The 24,018-nt window shown below is 36.6% G+C and overlaps 1 protein-coding gene across 5 annotated transcripts in view; it reads left to right on the top strand.

Annotated features, from left to right (window-relative positions):
- MNAT1 (MNAT1 component of CDK activating kinase) overlaps nucleotides 1-24,018 on the top strand; it is a 211,384-nt gene that overhangs the window by 76,852 nt on the left and 110,514 nt on the right. For 2 of the 5 annotated variants that reach the window (XR_008699570.1, XM_055538257.1), the window contains exons 5-7: nucleotides 3,798-3,938; nucleotides 10,263-10,388; nucleotides 16,903-16,996. Coding sequence is in view for 4 of the 5 variants with exons in the window: in XM_055538257.1 (XP_055394232.1) it covers nucleotides 3,798-3,938; nucleotides 10,263-10,388; nucleotides 16,903-16,996 (361 nt within the window). In the remaining variant the exon portion in view is untranslated. Of the gene's footprint in view, nucleotides 1-3,797; nucleotides 3,939-10,262; nucleotides 10,389-16,902; nucleotides 16,997-18,780; nucleotides 18,969-24,018 lie in introns of those variants that run through there. The other 3 variants (XM_055538256.1, XM_055538255.1, XM_055538254.1) reach the window with 2 other exon arrangements.

Consider the following 24,018-nt stretch of genomic DNA (forward strand, 5'->3'; position numbering starts at 1 on the left):
TCACAAAGAGTCGGACATGACTGAGTGACTTAACACTTTCACTTTCGTTCTGATTGGTGTGAGATGATACCTCATTGTAGTTCTCATTTGTATTTCTCCAATAATGAATGATGTTGAGCATCTTTTCACGGGTTTATTGGCCATCTATATGTCTTCTTTGGGGAATCATATACTGTTGGTAGTCCTTCCTGGCAACCCACTCCAGTGTTCTTGCCTGGAGAATCCCAGGGACGGTGGAGCCTGGTGGGCTGCCGTCTGTGGGGTCACACAGAGTCAGACACGACTGAAGTGACTTAGCAGTAGCAGCAGTCTTTGCTTACGGTCTTTCAAACCTAGTTCCTCCTCTAATTATATTATCGTTACTTTACATAGTATTCATTATTTCTTACTTGAGTTGGAATATTCCTCTGAGTCTTCCTGTCTTCAGTCTTGAACCCCAGTGATCTGTATTCTTCACTGCTTCTGGTCATCTTTCTAAATTCCTTGCCTTACCAATTGCCTTAGTATGGCATAAATGCACCCCTTAGTATGGTATGGTTAATTCTCCATTATCTGCCTTCTGCTGGCCTCTCCAGCTTTTATCAAGAGCTTTCCCCAACTTCATACTTAATGACTTGGTCATACCAAGCATTCCAGCTTGTTTTGTGTCTTTTTACCTTTGTTTTCTCTGCCTAAATGGCTCTTCTACTCTGCAGTGGGGTTAAATACCTACTGTTTGAAACCTGCTCAGCCTTCATGAGCTGAGCTTACCTAGGGCTGTTAAAACAAATTACCCAAAACTGGGTGATTTGTAACAATGAAATTTGTCTCCTATAGGAACAGGCTTCTTGTAAGCTAGAAGTCTGAAGTCAAGGTGTCATCAGGGTCATGGTCTCTCTGAAAGCTCTAGGGAGAAATCTTTTTTTCTTTTAGCATCTTTGGCACCACTCTGATCTCTGCCTCTAACTTCCCATGGCCTTCTTCCCTATGTGTCTGTATCCAAGTTTCCAGCATGACCTATCTTAACTTGGTTACATATGCAAAGACCCTATTTCCAAATAAGGCCACATTTATGGTTACCACGGGTTAAGAACTTCAACATGTATTTTGGGGGCACACATTCAACCCGTTAACACTCTGTGAAATCTTTTCTAATTCTACCTGTCCTCCATCATAGCATGAGGAATTAACCACTCTATTAATTTTGTCTCCCACCATACTCTATGTAAACCTATCACTTGTTCTAATTATTACTGATATGACACTGTTTTATTGTGAGACATCTTTTTCTGCTTATGGACCTACAGTCTAGTAATTCACTTTTCCAGCCTTCATATCTTACCCCCTAACTTTGTGCATTTATTCCTAGTAGTTTTTCTAGATCAAGTTTGAATTTCCTTCTCCACTGGGTGCCTTAGTTAGAATAGCAATCTCAGTAATAGAAGTTTTTAAAATTATAGGGGAGAAATGCTACTAGAACTTAGCAACTGACTTAATTTAAGGGGGATGGGGTTGAGGGAGAAGGAGTAATAAAGATGACTTTGAGGTTTCAACTTGAGTTGACTGAGAGATGGGTGTGAAGTTAGCAGAAATCAGGAATACAGGAGAATGATTAGCTTTCGGAAACCAAATGCTGAACTTAATTTTGGATATACTGAGTTTGAATTATAAGGGAAATATTTTTTCATTTGGGAAACTTGTTTATTTCTGGGAGTATATCTAATTTGTGAATTGATATAATCTTAACAGATTAGATTAACAGAGATTAATAATATGTAAATATTATTTTACATAAAAATACACTTTTCTGTGAGATCTCTGTTAATTCATGTTAGTGATTCCAAAACATATTATACTCGCTCCCTGTATTCTGTATTTGCCTCAAGGTGCCATAAATTCTCAGTATTATGTTGAATTAAATAAAGGTATGGCAATGGCACCCCACTCCGGTACTCTAGCCTGGAAAATCCCGTGGACGGAGGAGCCTGGTAGGCTGTGGTCCATGGAGTTGCTAAGAGTCAGATATGACTGAGTGACTTCACTTTCACTTTTCACTTTCATGCATTGGAGAAGGAAATGGCAACCCACTCCAGTGTTCTTGCCTGGAGAATCCCAGGGACGGGGGAGCCTGGTGGGCTGCCGTCTATGGGGTTGCACAGAGTCAGATACGACTGAAATGACTTGGCAGCAGCATTGCATTTTTAAGAGCAACAGTCAGGATTTAAAATAAAGCCATTCAGATATTACTATATTTCTCATTCATAAGACTTAAAGAACAAAGAGTTGGTATAATACTGCTTTTTTTAAAAAATATAAATTTATTTATTTTAGTTGGAGGTTAATTACTCTACAATATTGTATTTGCTTTGCCATACATCAACATGAATCCGCCACAGGTATACACGTGTTCCCCATCCTGAACCCTCCCCCCCTCCTCCCTCCCCATACCATTCTCCCAGGCCATCCCAATGCACCAGCCCCAAGCAACCAGCATCATGCATCGAACTTGGACTGGCGATTCGCCTCATACATGATATTATACATGTTTCAATGCCATTCTCCCAAATCATTCCACCCTCTCCCTCCCCCACAGAGTCCAAAAGACTGTTCTATACATCTGTGTCTCCCTTGCTGTCTCATATACAGGGTTATCGTTACCATCTTTCTAAGTTCCATATATATGTGTTAGTATACTGTATTGGTGTTTTTCTTTCTGGCTTACTTCACTCTGTATAATAGGCTCCAGTTTCATCCACTTCATTAGAACTGATTCAGATGTATTCTTTTTAATGGCTGAGTAATATTCCATTGTGTATATGGACCACAGCTTTCTTATCCATTCATCTGCTGATGGACATCTAGGTTGTTTCCATGTCCTGGCTATTATAAACAGTGCTGCGATGAACATTGGGGTACATGTGTCTCTTTCAATTCTGGTTTCCTCGGTGTGTATGCCCAGCAGTGGGATTGGTGGGTCATAAGGCAGTTCTATTTCCAGTTTTTTAAGGAATCTCCATACTGTTCTCCATAGTGGCTGTACTAGTTTGCATTCCCACCAATAGTGTAAAAGGGTTCCATTTTCTCCACACCCTGTCCAGCATTTATTGCTTGTAATACTGCTTTTAAATATGATTTAGGGTTGGAATAAATTTCGGAGTCTGGAAGTATTTGGTATTTCTAAGGAACTTCATAAAAGGGAAGTAATGTAGGACTGTAGTTCATTCTCTCTACATATTAGCTTTGGATTTTGAATTTTTTAGTCCACAGAGAAGACCCTTGAAATTTATATACTTGTGTTAGAAAATAACTTCAGTTTTTCATAACTTACCTTAAATGAATGCTATTTGGAACTCAAGCATCAGAAAGATTTAATTTGGAATAAAGACGTTAAGTACTATGATAACTTTTCATTATCTTATGTATTTTAAAAATTGTTTCTATTAAATGAACCCGTCTTTTATATGGAGTTGTTCAATTAATAGTTCTATATGGAGATGTTCTCTTTGTTGTTGTTGGGTTTTTGTTTTGCTTTCTTTGTTAAATTTCCTAAATAAAGTCTTCTAAAGCAGTTTCCACATTTCTGCAGCTGGGATAAGTGTACTTTGTTTAGATTTCATTTAGTGCTAGATGTCATTCTCTTTAATGGTAACATGTCTACATGAAAGAAAATTAGTTCTTTTAAAGTGGAGCTGCTGCTGCACTATTAAACAATTAGTGACTAGTGCAATTTATGCCTCGAAAAAAGGTAGTATGGAGTATTAGATTTAGTTTTGGTTACTAAATTTATTTCATGCCATATATGAACGTTACTGTTTCAGACTCGGGAACAGGAGGAATTGGAAGAAGCTTTAGAAGTAGAAAGACAGGAAAATGAACAAAGAAGACTATTTATACAAAAAGAAGAACAAATGCAGCAGATTCTCAAAAGGAAGAATAAGCAGGCTTTTTTAGATGAACTGGTATGTATTAATGTTGATTGTGATAAAAACATTTGTCTTCAGGGTTTATCTTTCCTCTTATGCTGGGTGATGGTATTTAAATAGCATTTCTATAGTTTGTGCTCATGTATTCACCTTCTATCCCTTTATTTATTGATTGATTTATGTATTGGCTGTGCTGCATGTTGGTTGCTGCATGTGGGCTTTCTCTAGTTCTGACAAGTGGAGACTGCTCTTCATTGTGGTGCATGGGCTTCTCATCGCAGTGGCTTCTCTTGTTGCATAGCACGGGCTCTAGGCTCGCAGGCTTCAGTAATTGTGGCACATGGGCTTTCTTGTTCTGCAGCATGTCAGAGATTGAGCCCATGTCCCTTGCATGGGAGGCAGATTCTTAATCACTGAACCTTCAAGGAAGGCCCTATTTATTTATTTTTTCAAATGTTTGTTAATATCCATTTTATTTTCAGATAACAGAGCAATACTATAATTAACATAAGCTAGTTTACTATTAATAGGGTGTTGATGTGTTTCTAAGCTTACTGACTAAAACATGTTTTCAGAGCACTTTTCTCCTGATTGATACTCATTTTCTAATAACTAGCTCATTTTCAAGTATTTTGGCTTCATGCTGAAGTTTTAGTGACTGGTTACTCTGTGAGAACTGTATTTTGTATTTTTGCATGGGGAAAATACATTTGAAAGAAATGGTAATGTCTTGCAAGTTATTGGTGTTTTCTAGTTGTTAGTTGCCCAAGTAGTCAACATTATTCGATAATAGCAGGAATTGCAACCAAGGTTTATGAAATGTTTCATGGATTTGAGAATATATTATTTGATGCTTATAAACCAATGTAATACTAATGAAATCGCAACATGGAAATTGTCCTTTCCAGTAAAGGCTTTTTACATTCTTCCTTTCCCCTTTCTAGCTACATAATTAATTTCCACGTGTTATTAACCTACTTAACTCTTCAGTCTACTAGTTGCTATGCTGTTTGTTATTCTGTGACCAGGTGAATGTGTATGTGTATATTTTTCTACTGTGCTTTTGCCCTAAACGCATTTAAGCCATATAACCAGGAATAAAAAGAGAAAGCAAGATTATTTATTAGTTTGGTGCAAAAGTATTTATGGCTTCAGACCATGAATTTTAAATCATTTTAACTAGGTTCAAACACATCTTTGTTAATCAAAATAGGAGCCATTACAAGCAACACATTTTTGCCAACGAGAAATGTTTGTTTATTCCTGTAGCATAAAAATCCCTGCTTCAGGATTTGATGAACTCTTGGAAATCATTTTCTGCCTCCTGCTGGTTGTGGAAGTGTTTTTCCCTGCAAAAAATTATTAAGATGCTTGAAGAAATTGTAGTCAGTTGGTGAGAGGTGAGGTGAATGTGGTGGATGAGGCAAAACTTTGTAGCCCGATTTGTTCAACTTTTGAAACTTTGGTTGTATGACATGTGGTGGGGCGTTGTGGTGGAGAATTGGACTCATTCTATTGACCAATGCCGGCTGCAGGTATTGCAGTTTTTAGTGCATATCATCAATTTGCTCAATATACTTCTCTGATGTAATGGTTTCACCAGGATTCAGAAAGCTGTAGTGAGTGGGTCATACTGGCAGCAGACCTCCAGTGACCATGACCTTTTTTTGGTGCAAGTTTTGGCTTTGGGAAGTGCTTTGAAGCTGCTTCTTGGTCCAGCCGCTGAGCTGGTCATCACTGGTTGTTGGATAAAATCCACTTTTCCTCTCACATCACAATCCAATCGAGAAATGGTTCATTGCTGTTGTGTAGAATAAGAGAAGATGACACCTCAAAATGACAGTTTTTTTTGATTTTTGGTCAGCTTATGAGACACTCACTTATCAAGCTTTTTCACCTTTCCAAATTGCTCCAAATGCTGAACAACCATAGCATGGTCGACATTGAGTTCTTTGGCAACGTCTCATGTAGTTATAAGAGGATCAGCTTTGATGATGCTCTTGGTTATTGTTAACTTCTGATAGCTGGCCACTGTACTCCTCATCTTCAAGTCTTTCTTCTCCTTTGCAAAACTTCTTGAACCACCACTGCACTGTACATTTGTTAGCAGTTCCTGGGTCAGATGCGTTGTTAATGTTGCAAGTTGTCTCTGCTGCTTTACAACCTATTTTGAACTCAAATAAGAAAAGTTGCTCAAATTTTCTTTTTGTCTAATGTCATTTCTGTAGACTAAAATAAATATAAAATAAACAGTAAGTAATGTGATTAACCAAAAGTATAAAGTGAGAAATGCACATTAAAATGATGTATAACATAACTAAATTTATTTAATGATGTATTCCAGTATTAGACAAATTCAACAATGTAAAACTGCAATTACTTTTGCACCAACCTAATAAATTAGAAGTAGGTGAGAAAGTAAGGACCTTAGTGAAGCTTAGACAGTAAATGCTTATCATAAACCCTATGTGCTTTGTATGAGTGGAGCATAAACTTGGTTCTAAAAATGAGGACAAGGAATTCCCTGGTGGTCTAAATGGTTAGGATTCGGCACTTTGAGTGTCATGGCCCAGGTTCAGTCCCTGATCAGGAACTGAGATCCCACAAACCACACAGTGTAGTCCAAAGCAAAAAAATGAAAATAGCAATGTATAGCATGGAAGATTTTTTTTTTGTTGTTAGTAACTTCCATTAATTTTTTTGAAACTATTAACTGGAAGTTGTGGCTTTAACAGTTGAAATGATACATATTGTGTTTTACATTTTTTGTGGACATGTCGCCTGTGAGACATTAAAAACTTTAAAGAATGAATTTGTAAAGCTTCATGTTACAGGTTTTTTTTGGAAGGTTCTTTCTCTCATCATTTTATATAAAGAGGAACATGATTTTCTTTCCTTTGTACATTATTAATGCTTTCCTCTATACATTAATTCCAAATACTGAACTTAGATTTAAGACAAATATACACTCTAACTTTCTAAAAATGTTCCATTTATTATTAAGAATTTTTAGTTTTTATTTTGAGATTAGCTAGTTTTGCACAGCGACTCTTTTTGTATATTCTTTTTATCTTTAGTCTTTTAGCATGAAATTTTGGTGCCTCATTGAGCTGCTTTTGGCTTTTGAGCTGCAACTGCCAGTGTTGTACATTGTGTATAATCTGGAGTTAATATTGGTTTTTGTTAAGAACTGCCCTCCCCTTCCTGTTTTCCTCACCTGCAAGTCATTACTGTGCATACTTTCTTCACTGTTTAGATCATGTAACATAGTGGTTAAATAATCTTTAACAATTTACTGTATTCATTAGAACAATTAATTACAGCAGATTGGTTTGAATACCAATTCAATTTGAATTTCTGGTTTTCATTTTCAAATTTATTTTTAAAGATTGTTACTTTAATTTTTGAATATTTATTAAAAATTTTTTGTTAAAATGTTAACATCCATTTCATCCTTGTCGACTAATTGAAAGAATTCATTAAATTTCTTTTTATTTTCCTGAATCTTTATTAAGTATGTAAAAGAATGCATTGTATTTTTTCTATGTATGTTCATATGTTAAATTTTATTTAGAAAGACTGTATTATAAATATATCTAGTAGCTTAAATCTTAAAATGATTCTCTGGATCTAATTTAGACAACTAGTACAAGTACTCCTTATTAGTTTTTCTTCTCCTGTTTTTGGTCCTTATGCTAAAAGTCACTTTTTAACCTTTTAAAAAAGTATTGGCATTACATTATACTCTATGTGACAGAGTTTTAATGTTATGGTCTTAATCTGTATGACTTAAAATGTTGCCTAAAAAGTTCATTTATTTAATCCTAACTGTAAATTCAGGGTTTTGTTTTTTTTTTTTCCTAAAAGCTATTTGAAAAAAGATTTTTAAACAGGTCCTGACTTATTAAATATTTTTATATTCCTGTTAGACACTTCTCTTCAGATTATGTCTTAAATTTTGCTAGGGCTAATATTGTCAAATGCAGTAGCTCATTTTTATTAGAATATTGTTTGCCAGATGGCTTGCTCAAAGTCAGTTAAAATAATCTTTCAAAATGGTCACTATAAAGCTTTTAATGAGTATTACAGGTAGTCTTAATTAAAATTTCTTTAAATATTGAGCATTGTACCTTCAGGCTATTAAATAGCTTAGGGACCCTTTCAGGGTAAAAATGGAAAGCTAAGAATGAAATACTGGGTTGGCCAAAAAGTTCATTTGGATTTTTCCATAAGATACTACGGGAGAGCCTGAACAAACTTTTTGGCCAACCAATAACTTGAAAGGCTGAATCTGCATTCTCTGTATTCCTAAGAGCATATATGTTTCCCATAATTTATTTTACTCTATAGATTTTGTTGATGTGTAAACGCCTACTTATTTCTTTCTTAACATTTACAAGATTTTCAGACTCCAAAGTTTTGATTGCTAAAGTAGAGTATAGCAGATTTGAAGTAAATTGTATTGCCTTTGTAGCAAAATTAGTTTTAGATTTCTAGAATACTTATTTTTATTAAATTTCAGCTGTTTTACCAATATATTTTAATATTCTGGTTCTTTTATAGGAAAGTGAAACCAGAATTAAAACAGGCATAGTATTGATTAGCAGCTTTTTCTGAAGTGCACATATTGTTTTGCTTTTATGTAAGAACTTTTACTTTTTAGAGTAAGTACTAGGTATGGAATTTGAATTCACTTAGAGTATTAATTAGGAAGCAATGATTTAGCTTTTTAGCCAAGAAAATTTATTTTTCTTCTTTTAGTTTTTACATGTGAAATGATAGTAAGAGATTTTAAAAGATACTTTGGGCCACTGCCCATTTAAAATGCCCTTTAAGTTGACATCTTATTACAAAATTTCTAATGGGAATCTCAAATAGCTGTGGGAATTCACAGTAATGCCATGCTTCCCAGGCCACCAGGAAAGTCCCAATACTATATGATTAATTATTACTAATGCTTTGTTGTAGAATATATGAGAGGTATTGAAGTATATTCTTCTAGAATTTTATTCATTTTCCTTCATTATTGCTAAAACCAAGTCTCAAGAATTTTGCTTCTTAATAAAGTTCTGCATTATAAATAAAATTTGTGTTTTTCCATTTACTTTTGAAAGTTTTCGTCTTTAAAACATTTGCTTTTGCAAACCACTTCTGTTGCAAAGTTTTGAAAAACAGATTTATTCTAGGATGATGCTGTTGAAATAATTGGCTTGTTATTTGAATTTCTTCTGTACTATAACCTTTAAACAAGTCTTTCAAATATATTCATTAGCCATATTTGTGCCCCAAAATATTAAGTTGTTGAGTTTAGAAAGAAAATAGGTTCTACTATATCTTCACTTTTATATTACAAAATGTTTAACAACATAGTTTTTTCAGGATTAAATTCTGGGTAGTTACTATTTTAAAAATTTGTTAGACCATTTGATGACTTTATTTTCATAGGTCACCTTGGTATAAGAGATAGAAATGTATTTGTACCTTTCTTTCTGTTTACTGATATAGAGAGCAGTGTGTCTCTTTGTGTATGACCTCCTTCCTTCCTGGTTTCCTTCTGCATGTGTTTCTGTGTTCTTATTTAACTGACATCTCAGAAGGGAAAATGCTTTGGGTACATTTAGTTTAGATCTTAGCTGTGTAGCACTTTAAACATGTAAGAAGACTTCATTTTAAATAGGATAAATAACAGTTTACATATAAGAGTTAGTTATTTGATGATGTTATTAATATGTGTGTATGCAGATTTGTATAGATAGTGGCCCTGTTTTAGTATCAATATAAGATATTAAAAATGTTTACTATTATTTTGCTAATTAAAAAATTTAGATTTAATTTATAAAAGTAAGTATTAAAGGAGAAAATAAACGTACTTTTGGTTGTATTTAACAGTCATTCCATTGTACAAAAAACAGAACAGGGATCATTTCCAAACGGCCTCAGGTGAAATCTAATGGGAAACAATTTCAAGCCAGTCTGAATTCACTGGTTAAAAGAATGTGTCTTAGATAAACATCTGATCTAGGTTATAGTACTTTGTACTACTCTCTTTGTGATTAGCTTCTAATTTTTTTTATTTTAATAAATATATGGTTGGTTTCACTAGATGAAATAAGACCCTATTATATTGTCTTTAATGTGGATTTTATAAAAATCCATTTTTGTAGGTTATTTTGATTTATGAGTCTAAAACAGCCTTTTCTTATTATAGAATGTTAAAGTTTTTTGTAAAGTGTTCTCCATAAAGTGAATATTTAGGTTGACATCAAGTTCTTATGGAAAGGCATAATTTAAAATAAAAGACTGGTTGCTCTTTAGTTCTTTCTTTTTAACTTTCACACTGCACTTAAACTTCTCTTACAGGAGAGTTCTGATCTCCCCGTTGCTCTACTTTTGGCTCAGCATAAAGATAGATCTACCCAATTGGAAATGCAAATTGAGAAACCTAAACCTATAAAACCAGGGACGTTTTCCACAGGCATCAAAATGGTAAGCTGTATTTTATTGTTTATTTGGAACATATATGTTAAGTATTATACTTTATAACTTTATATTGATTTTTACAGATAAACTGGAAGATTCAACTATTTAAGATGTGTCTGATCTAGGCTACATGACTAGAAATAAAAATACATGCAGTATAAGAAGAAAGTGAAAAATAATAATTTACAGAGTATGCAACACAGTTTTGTTCTATATGATATTGAATTTGCATGTGTTTTATTATTCTTTGTAAGTTTTTAAGCTTGTGGTATAGAAAAACATTTCTTAAAATAAAGACTTCTGGTTTCTGGTATGGCATGTGAGAAGCTTGGAAAATGCCATTCCAACCTGACAACAAATAAAACTTAAAACCCACTGAAAAATCAACACGTGTTTTTTAGTACAGAGAGGTCACAAAGCAAGCCACTGCCCTTAAAATTGAAGAGACCAACAGAGACTACAGTGAATCACAGCTCACCAGAACAGCAGCCCTGCTGGGGACCAGTGCTGGTGTAGGGAAACCCGAATTGGTTCACAAATTACTGAAGGCTCAGTATGGGCAACTCTGAGAGTTAAAAACTCCAGGGGAAATGAATCATCAGAGGCCCCACACTTTTTGTGAGTCTTACCTGTTGTGTTTCAACCAGATTTTCTCAGTGTATATCAGAAAAATCCCCTCATGCTTTTGACAGATGAGGGAAAAAAGGGGAGCCATTTTAAGATGTGCCAGAGCATTCTGTTCTTCCTAACAAGATTTGCCCTCTAGGATAAACTATTTTACCAGAGTCTAACTGAGTTTTATCAGAGCCTAACTGGTCTGGGTGAAGGGAAATATCCAACTATAACTGCTCCAGTCTTAAATGTTGAAGAAGGGAAATATACAACTTCAATTCACTCTAATCGTCCTGCCCCACCTGATGGCAGGGAGATTGAGAAGTGTGTGTGAAGTTCACAGTCCAGAAACATAGGCTTTCTAAAAGACTTAGACCTTATTATAGGACTAGGACTATAAATTATTCTATCATCCCTGATACCGTCACTTCAGTTCAGTCGCTCAGTTCAGTTCAGTCACTCAGTTGTGTCCGACTCTTTGCAACCCCGTGAATTGCAGCACGCCAGACCTCCCTGTCCATCACCAACTCCTGGAGTTCACTCATGCTCACGTCCATCAAGTCGGTGATGCCATCCAGCCAATCTCATCCTCTGTCATCCCCTTTTCCTCCTGCCCCCAATCCCTCCCAGCATCAGAGTCTTTTCCAATGAGTCAACTCTTCACATGAGGTGGCCAAAGTACTGGAATTTCAGCTTTAGCATCATTCCTTCCAAAGAACACCCAGGGCTGATCACCTTTAGAGTGGACTGGTTGGATCTCCTTGCAGTCCAAGGGACTCTATCAAGAGTCTTCTCCAATACCACAGTTCAAAAGCATCAATTCTTTGGCACTCAGCTTTCTTCACAGTCCAACTCTCACATCCATACATGACTACAGGAAAAACCATAGCCTTGACTAGATGGACCTTTATTGGCAAAGTAATGTTTCTGCTTTTGAATATGCTATCTAGGTTGGTCATAACTTCCCTTCCAAGGAGTAAGCGTCTTTTAAATTCATGGCTTCAATCACCATCTGCGGTGATTTTGGAGCCCCAAAAAATAAAGTCTGGCACTGTTTCCACTGTTTCCCCATCTATTTGCCATGAAGTGATGGGACCAGATGCCATGATCTTCGTTTTCTGAATGTTGAGCTTTAAGCCAACTTTTTCACCCTCCTCTTTCATTTTCACCAAGAGGCTTTTTAGTTCCTCTTCACTTTCTGCCATAAGGGTGGTGTCATCTGCATATTCGTGACATTGTACAGGAGACAGGGATCAATAATATCCCCATGGAAAAGAAATGCAAAAAAGCAAAATGGCTGTCTGGGGAGGCCTTACAAATAGCTGTGAAAAGAAGAGAAGCGAAAAGCAAAGGAGAAAAGGAAAGATACAAACATCTGAATGCAGGGTCTCTCAGTTGTGTCTAACTCTTTGCAACCCCATGGACTGCAGCATGCCAGGCCTCCCTGTCCATTCACCAACTCCTGGAGCCTGCTCAAACTCATGTTCATAGAGTCGGTGATTCCATCCAACCAGTTCATCCTCTGTTGTCCCTTCTCCTCCCGCCTTCAGTCTTTCCCAGCATCAGGGTCTTTTCCAATGAGTGCGTTCTTCGCATCAGGTGGCCAGAGTATTGGAATTTCAGCTTCAGCATCAGTCCTTCCAATGAATATTCAGGACTGATTTCCTTTAGAATGAACCTGTTGGATATCCTGGCAGTTCAAGGGGCTCTCAAGAGTCTTCTCCAACACCACAGTTCAAAAGCATCAATTCTTCGGTGCTCAACTTTCTTTGTGGTCCAACTTTTACATCCATACATGACTACTGGAAAAACTATAGCCTTGACTAGATGGACCTTTGTTGGCAAAGTAATGTCTCTGCTTTTTAACATGTCGGCTAGGTTTGTCATAGCTTTTCTTCCAAGGAGCAAGTGTCTTTTAATTTCATGGCTGCAATCACCATCTGCAGTGATTTTGGAGCCCCCCAAAATAAAGTCTGTCACTGTTTCCCCATCTATTTGCCATGAAGTGATGGGATCGGATGCCATGATCTTAGTTTTCTGAATGTTGAGCTGTAAGCCAACTTTTTCACTGATACCTTGCATTTCTAAAGACCTGTTTACAACAGTTTGTTCTACTCAGTGTGTCATGTCTGGCTGTCAAGGAAAAAAAAAATTACAAGATATATCAAAAGGCAGAAGACACAGTTGGAAGAGACCGAGCAAGCATGAGAATTAGATATGACAGGGGCATTGGAATTATCAGACTGGGAATTTGAAACAACTGTGATTAATATGCTAAGCGTGCTAATGGATAAAGTAGATAACATGCAAGAACAGGTGGGCAATATAAGCAGAGAGATGGAAATTCTAAAAAAGAACTGAAAAGAAATGCTAGAGAAAAAAGAAACTCTAACAGAAGTGAAGAGTGCTTTTGATGGCTTATTAGTAGATTGGACATGCATGAGGAAAGAGTCTTTGAGCAAGAGGATATATCAGTTGAATTCTTGAAAACTGGAAACCAAAGAGAAAAAGCCCGGGGGGAATAAAAGCCCAGAACAGAATATTGCAAGGTCTGTGGGATGACGACAAAAGGTACAACACAAGAATTCTGGCAATACCAGAGAAGAGAGAAAGGAACCGAAGAAATATTTGAAACTATAACAACTGAGAATTTTCCTAAATCAACATCAGATACCAAACCAAAGATCCAGAGAGTTCAGAGAACATCAAGTAGGATAAATGGCAAAAAAAAAATCCTTATACCTAGGGATATTATTTTCAAATTATAGAAAATTGAAGATAAAGAGAAAAAACTCCTGAAGAAGCTCCTCCTATAGAGGAGCAAAGATAAGAGTTATATCTGGCTTTTCCTCAGAAACCATGCAAACAAGATAGTGGAATGAAATATTTAAGGTATTGAGAGAGAAAAGCCACCAGCCTAGAATAATGTACTGTGTAAAATTATACTTTAAAAGTAAAGGAAAAATAAAGATCATAAGAGAAAAATAGAGAATTTTTTGCTAGTGGATCATTTTTGAAAGAAATGTTAAAAAAGGTTCTTTAGAGGCTAGGAATTTGATATAGATGAGAAATCCAGAAGAGAAAGCATTGCAGAAGAAATGAATGAAGATAAAATAAAACTTTTATTTTTCTTGTGCTTAATTGCTCTAACAGATAACAGTTTAAAATAATAGTAACACTGTTTGACTATGTTTGCTTGTGTGTGTATATGTATATATACACATGTATACTTATTCACACAGGTCCTTATATATAAGTGAAATGAATGACTGATGATACAAGGGATGGGAGGAAGCAATTAGAATTATTTTGTTATTATAAGGTGCTCACACTAACCATGTTTCTACTACTCAGCTATTGTTTTTAAGTTTTAAAATTGCCTACTTTGTCATATGTTTGCCAGCTAATTAGATTTATAAACACCTTGAGGACAGAAGTTGTATATTTTAACTTTGTTTTGTATACTTGTGGTTATGTGGGCACCTGAAAAATACAAAATATTCATAATCTATTTTAAGCTTACAAATGTAGGAAGTTTGAGCATATTTTTACATAATAATGTAGGGGGGTTTCCCTGGTGGCTCAGAGGATAAACCATCTGCCTGCAATGTAGGAGACCTGGGTTTGATCCCTGGGTTGGGAAGATCCTCTGGGGAAGGAAATGGCAACCCACTCCACTATTCTTGTCTGGAGAATCCCATGGACAGAGGAGCCTGGTGGGCTACAGTCCACAGGGTCGCAGAGTCGGACGCAACTGAGCGACTTCACTTTCACTTTCCATAATGTAAAGGAACACACTACTCATTTTAAGGAATTACCAAAGGGCTTCCCTTCCCTGGTGGCTCAGAGGTTAAAGTGTCTGCCCGCAATGCGGGTGACCCGGGTTCGATCCCTGGGTCGGGAAGATCCCCTGGAGAAGGAAATGGCAACCCACTCCAGTATTCTTGCCTGGGAAATCCCATGGACGCAGGAGCCTGGGGGCCTGCAGTCCACGGGGTCACAAAGAGTCGGACAGGACTGACCGACTTCACTTTCACTTTCACTCTGAACTAAAAAGAAAGTATAGAGGAAAGAAAATGGGCTTGGAAAGACTAAGATACAGTGGGATTAAATACCAGCTTCACAATTCACTAGATGTGTATCTATGGGTAAAATGTTACTTTGCTCTTTCTGAAATTGTTTCCTCATTGGTAAAGTTGAGATAATTGTAGATTTATATGATTATTTGGATGATTAAAATATGTATATAAAATGCTAAACCAAGTGCAACAGTCATTTTACAAGTAATGCTTTTTGTTGTTATTATAGTTTAAATGTCTAAGTGAATTATAATCTCTTTATATTGTATAATTAAGTAATACATATTTTTACGATTCTTGAATTTTGGGGAATTTTATGATAAATTTGGCATATTGATATCTTGGAAATCTGTGGCATTGCTTTGACCATAGTATTTTGTTCTACAGTTTTTTGAAATTTATTTTTTAAATTTACATACAACAAAGGTCAGTCTTTGTGATGTATAGGATCTTGCCAGATGCAGAACAGTATAGCGATCGTAAAATCATAATGTAGAGCAGTTCCATTACTCCTCAAAATTCTTTCATGTGGGTTGTTTCCTTGGTTATGATTATCAACAAAGCTGCTATAAGCATTTGCTTGCAGTTGTATGCTGCTGCTAAGTCGCTTCAGTCGTGTCCGACTCTGTGCCACCCCATAGACGGCAGCTCACCAGGCTCCCCCGTCCCTGGGATTCTCCAGGCAAGAACACTGGAGTGGGTTGCCATTTTCTTCTCCAGTGCATGAAAGTGAAAAGTGAAAGTGAAGTCGCTCAGTCGTGTCCGACTCTTAGCGACCCCATGGACTGCAGCCTACCAGGCTCCTCTGTCCATGGAAGTTTCCTGGCAAGAGTACTGGAGTGGGGTGCCATTGCCTTCTCTGTACAGTTGTATAGGTAAGTTTTAATTTGTTGTGGGTAAATAATACTAAGAAGGAGATTCATGATTTATATATGAGAAAGATATATTTAGCTTTGTAAAAAATTTCCAAACTATTTTTTAAAGGGCATATACCAGTTTGCATTCCTATCAGCATTGAGTATTCCAGTTGCTCTGCATCCTCAGCATTAAGAATTTTAGTATTTTAGGCATTCTAAACAGGTGTATCGTGGTATCTCATGGTTTTTAATTTGCATTTCCCTGATGACTAATGTTGAGCACCTTTTTGTGTGCTTACATTTCATTTGACCTTAGTATTCAGCTTAATATATTAAATATCTTTCCAGATAGTGTTGTGACCTTGGTATTTATTTTCTTTCTTCTTCCCTTCCTCATTTTTACAACCTTTTGTTTGGTGAAATGTAATGCAGATATACAGAAGTGCATAGAACCAAACCATATAGCTTAGTGAATTATCACAAAGTGAATATCTGTGTAACCATCACATGGCTAAAAGAAAAAAGTATTCTCAGTGCTCTCGAAGTCCTCCTCATGACTTCTTACATCTAGCCTGCACCCCACTCCTTTTCCCCAAAATAGGGACTCTTGTCTTCTATGGCAGTCCCTATCTAGCTCTTTTAAATAACTTTAGCATCTAAGCATGTATGCCTTAACCTGATTAATGTTTTGCCTGTCCATCTTATATTTGTGAGATTCATCCATGTTTTTATATATAGATGTAGGTTTTTTTTTTTTTTCCACTTTTAATTGCTGGGTAATGTTCCATAGGAGGACTATACTATATCCGTTCTACTGTTGATGGATGTTTAGGTTGTTTTGAGTTTCAGTAATATACATAATGCTAACATTTTTATATTTATTTCCTGGTGCACATGTACAGACATTTCTTGGTGGCTGTTCACCTAAGAGTAGAATTACTTGGTCATGGTGATTATGTATGTTAATTTTAGGAGATACTGCCAAAACATTTTCCAAAGTGGCTTTTACCAATCGTACTTCTACCAACACTTGTGCCTTTCTGTTTTTTCCACTGTAACCATTCTGGTGAGTATGTATGCTTTGTGATTTTAATCTACTTTATTTCACTGATCACTAATGAGATTGAGCATTGACTCCCCTATTTTGTGAAATACTTATTCACATCTCTTGCTCATATGTCTAAGTTCTTTTTATGTTGTGGATCTGTTAGTCATGTATTTTCAATAACTTTTGTCACTTTGTATTGTTTTTCCACTCTTAAGGGTTTGTTTTGAACTCTATTGTTTAATTTTGTATTATCCATCTGAAATTGGTTGTTTTCTTTTTTTTTTTATGGTGGGAGGGAGGTTACTTTAGTGCTTTTTGAGATTAAAATAACTTAAGTATGTGATGGAATACTTATTATCACTGTTTATTATTTAGCAAAATTTGGCATTTGGTTCAAGGGCATGGTGAAAATTTTAAATGACAGTTTTTATGTGGATTGATTATATTACTGAATGTGGAGATTGGTACGTAATATAGATGAAAATCTAAATGTTTATGAAGTTAAGAGTTTGCACTTTTTGGTAGAATCATTCCTAAAATGCAGGGTGAAAGTAATATTTATTGAGCACCTATATCCCAGGGGTTGATTTCATTGAATAGACGTAGGCAAGGATCCCAACATGGCTTAAGACTTTGTGACCTGTGATAGTTTTCTTTTAATAAAAGGGAGAAGGCAGGGGCACCCCACTCCAGTACTCTTGCCTGGAAAATCTCATAGATGGAGGAGCCTGCAGTCCATGGGGTCGCTAAGAGTCAGACACGACTGAGCGACTTCACTTTCACTTTTCACTTTCATGCATTGGAGAAGGAAATGGCAACCCACTCCAATATTCTTGCCTGGAGAATCCCAGGGACTGGGGGAGTCTGGTGGGCTGCTGTCTATGGGGTCGCACAGAATCGGACATGACTGAGCAACTTAGCAGCAGCAGCAGCAGCAGCATGTTTTTGGAGAAGGCAATGGCAGCTCACTCCAGTACTCTTACCTGGAAAATCCCATGGGCAGAGGAGCCTGGTAGGCTGCAGTCCATGGCATTGCTAAGAGTCAGACACGACTGAGCAGCTTCACTTTCACACATTGGAGAAGGAAATGGCAACTCACTCCAGTGTTCTTGCCTGGAGAATCCCAGGGACGGGGGAGCCTGGTGGGCTGCCGTCTATGGGGTCACACATAGTTGGACATGACTGAAGTGACTTAGCAGCAGTATGTTTTTGTTTTTATATCTCCATGAGATAGATGATATTTCTATTTTTGCTGATCTAAAAACTGAGTCTGAGAGAGGTTAGATCACCTGTAAAAGATGGCACTGAAACTCATTCTCTTTCTGTTATACCTTATTTAATTAATGAAAATGCTCAAAATACAAAACATAAATTCTTCCTCATTTGAGAATAGCTAGGATTTCAACTATTGCTTCTAGTAGCGGACTGATTGTATGGAGGGTAACCTAAGGGACAGGAGCCAGACAATGACCTTTTCTTTTCCTGAGCTGCTGTACTTAAAGAAAAGTCAAACACAATACAACAAACGAAGTCAGATTTGCTGAACTTGGAGAGGGTCCAAGGAAGACATATAAATGTAATTAAGGTTTTTGGAAATAAAGCCTTTGCCGTGTGACTGAGAAGACAGGATTTATTTATTTAGTAAACCTAGAGAAATATAAAGGGTTAAAAATTGACATAAAATAATTAGTATGAAATGAGGATTTAATTATTATGTATTGAAATATGTAGAGTTGAGATTGGACATGTTTTGGTTAGGAGTGTTCACAAAGTGATTGAATTTCTTGAATTTTATTTCCTAGAATTTAAGCTCTCAGTGAATGAAAAATGTTGGGGTAGAGTTTTCAGTTCAGTTCAGTTCAGTCGCTCAGTCATGTCCGACTCTTTGCGACCTCATGAATCGCAGCATGCCAGACCTCCCTGTCCATCACCATCTCCCGGAGTTCACTCAGACTCACGTCCATCGAGTCAGTGATGCCATCCAGCCATCTCATCCTCTGTCATCCCCTTCTCCTCCTGCCCCCAATCCCTCCCAGCATCAGAGTCTTTTCCAATGAGTCAACTCTTCGCATGAGGTGGCCAAAGTACTGGAGTTTCAGCTTTAGCATCATTCCTTCCAAAGAAATCCCAGGGCTGATCTCCTTCAGAATGGACTGGTTGGATCTCCTTGCAGTCCAAGGGACTCTCAAGAGTCTTCTCCAACACCATAGTTCAAAAGCATCAATTCTTCGGCGCTCAGCTTTCTTCACAGTCCAACTCTCACATCCATACATGACCACAGGAAAAACCATAGCCTTGAGCAGACGGACCTTAGAAGAATTATTTATATATAATTTGTAACTTGAATGTCTAAGAGAGTTCCACTTAGTCACTGTTTTATACATGAATAGGAGAAACTTTAATTTGTATATATTTTGTCTTCTCTGAGGAGATAGTTCTTTGCACTCCTAAAGTAGGAATTGTAACTTTGTTTCTCAGTCGTTTGCTAGTTGCTGCTGCTGCTAAGTCCCTTCAGTGGTGTTGGACTCTGTGCGACCCCATAGACGGCAGCCCACCAGGCTCCCCAGTCCCTGCGATTCTCCAGGAAAGTTATTTTAAGCTAATTGGTTCAAATTCCAACAATATAATTTTAGTACCTCTGTTTCTTTTTTATTTTATAAATAATTCTAACTATATTTTCCCCTAAAGAGTAGATGTGGTTACCATTACTACATCATTCCTATTGGAGGCAGTGAAGAGATCTCAAAGTAATAGTTTTTCCTTCCCATTTATTACCAGCTTATATCATTAAATATCCATGCAGCATATCTACAGATTTAAGTACTAAGGCTTAGTCTTTTGGAAGCAAAGAAGGACACTGCTATCATGTTGTAAAATTAGAAACCAGAATCTAAGGCTGGGAATTTGGCACTTCTTTAGACATGATGGTGTTCTGTACTTTGCTACACTTTTGTGTGCAAACGGGAAACAAACTGAGTCACAAGGACAACCTAAAAGTTGTTTTTAAGTAGAGCTTTTGTTCCTTTGTTGTTAATTATGGGAGGCAATATTGGGGAGCATGTCATTTGTTGTCAGAGGTTTGAGTATTTTAACCTTGATGTTTAAAAGTTTTTATTTTATATTATTTGTGAGTAAACCAGAAGGGAGCTCATTTGTGATATAAATTCGCTTTTTGATTTCAACAAATAGAATTTAGTTGTTTTCAAGGATTGCTTATTATTTGAACTAATTTAAAGATTGAACTCATTGTTAACATTTGTTATAGAAAATTGATATCCAGTTGTATCTGAAATAAAATAAAAATTTTACTGAGTAGTCAGTTATGTTCTCGGAGAAGGCAATGGCACCCCACTCCAGTACTTTGCCTCGAAAATCCCATGGATGGAGGAGCCTGGTAGGCTGCAGTCTATGGGGTCGCTAAGAGTCGGACACGACTGAGCGACTTCACTTTCACTTTTCACTTTCATACATTGGAGAAGGAAATGGCAACCCACTCCAATATTCTTACCTGGAGAATCCCAGGGTCGGGGGAGCCTGGTGGCTGCCGTCTAAGGGGTCGCACAGAGTCAGACACGACTGAAGTGACTTAGCAGCAGTTATGTTCTAGCTGCAGTTGTGCTGGATAGCTTAAGCACATTACCAGTTTGCTTGAAAAACAAAAAATAAAATGACCAAATATAACTAAATCTATTCTTAACATATAATTTCCACTTTTCTGGCAAATCAAAGTGTAGAAATCAAAGAAGTCATGTGAAAATGCAAGTAATATTAGAGTTAATGATTTGTCTACAAATGTGTTTTGAATAAGCCAAATTAACATTAAAAATAGTCTTAGCAATTCTTACATGTTTATGAAACTCATAGATAAATGATTATGTCTTATAATTAGATATGAGGTGATTACTTTCTCTTAGCATTTAAATGTCTCCAGGTATTTTGTGTTATTTCAATAAAATTGTAGTATGTTCTAATTTTAATTATAGAAATCTGTGAAGAGTTATATGTAAAAAAATAAAAGTTTGGTTAATATGCTCATTTTAAAGGAAATGTAGATTCTTATAACAAGATAATACTATAGTGAATACCTTAAAGTGACTTAATTAAATATTTTTATAAAATGAATAGCCATTATAATTAAAATTATAAATTTGAATTTTATTAAAATATTTTTTATTGAATCAATTTTATTGAATATTTTAGAATTCTTTTAAAAAGTTTGTTTTGATATTATTATAAGGGGCTTGAATTATGACTTTTCTACTACATACATATTAACTGTATGACTGTGGGCAGATCTCTTAACCTCTGTAAGCATTAATTTATTCACTTCTTAAGAACTTAGTTTTAATGTCCTTGTCTGATAATTCCATTCTGTCATTTCTCTGTCTGCTTCTATTGACAGTTTTTTCCCCTCCTGGTGTGGGTTATATATTTCTGCCTTGTTTTTGAATACCTGGTAATTTATGACATTTCATTAAATATTTTCAGACTTTGGGGTTGTAGTTAAGTTACCTGCAATCTGTTAGATCCTTGCATGGATTTCTTTTAAGCATTGCTAGGGTCTATAAAGTGAAAGTGAAGTTGCTCAGTTGTGTCCGACTCTTTGCTACTCCATGGACTGTAGCCTATCAGGTTCCTCTGTCCATGGGATTTTCCAGGCAAGAGTGCTGGAGTGGATTGCCATTTCCTTCTCCAGGGGATCTTCCGGACCCAGGAATTGAACCTGGGTCTCCCGCATTGCAGGCAGACGCTTTACTGTCTGAGCCACCAGGGAAGCCCACCAGGGTCTAAGAAGAGATTTAAATGTTAGGCTAATTTAGCTCTACTTTGAAGTTATACCATTTTGAGGGCTCTGTATGTGATGTCCCATGTACGGAGCGGCTTTTTTCCCTTGTTTATTGAGACTTCAAACTGTTCTGGTCGTATGAGTTTGGGGAATTTTTTGAGCTTTTTCTTTCCAGTTATTTTATTTGTTGTAGTTCAGTTGCTAAGTTGTATCCAACTCTTTGCGACCCCATGGATTGCAGCACGCCAGGCTTCCCTGTCCCTCACTATCTGCTGGAGTTTGCTCCAAATCATGTCCATTGAGTCAGTGATTACATCCAACCATCTCATCCTATGTTGTCCCCGTCTCCTCCTGCCCTCAACCTTTCCTAGCATTGGAGTCTTTTCCAGTGAGTTGACTCTTTGTATCAGGTGGCCAAAGTATTGTAGCTTCAGCTTGAGTAATTCACACTCATTTGCTCATCACCCAGGCAAAAGTTAAGGACATCATTCTGTAGATCTCTAGAGCAGAGGTGGGCAGATTTACAGCTCACAGGCCAAGTTCCACCTACCACCTGTTACTGTAACTACAGTTTCTGGAACATAGCCATACTCGTTCATTTATGTATTGTCTTTGTCTGCTTTCATGTTTTAATGGCAGAATTAAGTAGCCTGCATGTAGCCTGCAAAACCTAAAAAATTTATCTACCCTTTACAGAAAATGTTTGGAACCCCTGCTTTAGAGTTTTCTCTCTGTGTGCAGCATTTTCTTTTCTGGTAATCTAATCTTTAAGTTACAGCTACCTTGACAGCCCTAAAGTGTGCTCTCAGTTTCCTTGACTCCCAAGCTTTGTTTGAGTTCCCCTTCCACACATCATGGCCTGGAAATTGCCTCTATGTAGTACACCAGAGAAATACAGATATCTCTTCATTTCCTTTTCCTTGGGGATCAGAATCCTGTACTGACTGATACTCAATTTCTAATTTCTGAAAACCATTGATTCTTATAATTTTTTTAGTTTTTTAGTTGCTTAATTAATGTGGGGAATGGTCTATCTAGTCCTTTTATAGTAAAATGGTCATATGCTGAAGTAGCAGCATAATATTTTGAGATTCATTCATGTTATTTTGTATATCAGGAATTAGTTTTTATTGCTATATAGTATTCTGTTCATTTGAATATACCATTTTTGTGGTTCTGTTGTTGACAACTACCTGAGCTTTTTGCAGTTTTTGACTGTTATTAAAGCTTCTATGAACTTTCTTATATACGCTATTTTTGTAAAAACATGTTTTAGTAATTTTTTTACTTTTTAAAATTTGACTATTTTAGAGTATAATTCATTTACAGTGCTGTGTTAGTTTCAGGTATATGGGTGAGTTATTCAAGTATATGTATACATATATCCATATATATATATATATGTGTGTATATATATATATCCAAAGATATACATATATCTTTCTCAGTTTCTTATCCCATATAAGTTATTACAGAATACTGAGTGGAGTTCCCTGTGCTATATAGTAGGTCCTTGTTGATTATCCATTATATATATATATATATATATATATATATATATATATATATATATCCATATATGAAATAGTAATGTGTATACTGCAGCCATGAAATTAAAAGACGCTTACTCCTTGGAAGAAAAGTTATGACCAACCTAGATAGCATGTTGAAAAGCAGAGACATTACTTTGCCAACAAAGGTCTGTCTAGTCAAGGCTATGGTTTTTCCTGTGGTCATGTATGGATGTGAGAGTTGGACTGTGAAGAAGCCTGAGCACCGAAGAATTGATGCTTTTGAACTGTGGTGTTGGAGAAGACTCTTGAGAGTCCCTTGGACTGCAAGGAGATCCAACCAGTCCATTCTGAAGGAGATCAGCCCTGGGATTTCTTTGGAAGGAATGATGCTAAAGCTGAAACTCCAGTACTTTGGCCACCTCATGCGAAGAGTTGACTCATTGGAAAAGACTCTGATGCTGGGAGGGATTGGGGGCAGGAGGAGAAGGGGACGACAGAGGGTGAGATGGCTGGATGGCTTCACTGACTCGATGGACGTGAGTCTGAGTGAACTCCAGGAGTTGGTGATGGACAAGGGAGGCCTGGCGAGCTGTGACTCATGGGGTCGCAAAGAGTCGGACATGACTGAGTGACTGAACTGAACTGAATGTGTATATGTTAATCCCGAACTCCTAATTTATCCCCCTCCCTTCCCCTTGGGTAACCATAAGTTTGTTTTCAAAGTCTGTGAATCTCTTTCT

The sequence above is a fragment of the Bubalus kerabau genome, chromosome 10 (assembly GCF_029407905.1).
Source record: "Bubalus kerabau isolate K-KA32 ecotype Philippines breed swamp buffalo chromosome 10, PCC_UOA_SB_1v2, whole genome shotgun sequence".
Lineage (NCBI taxonomy): Eukaryota > Metazoa > Chordata > Mammalia > Artiodactyla > Bovidae > Bubalus > Bubalus kerabau.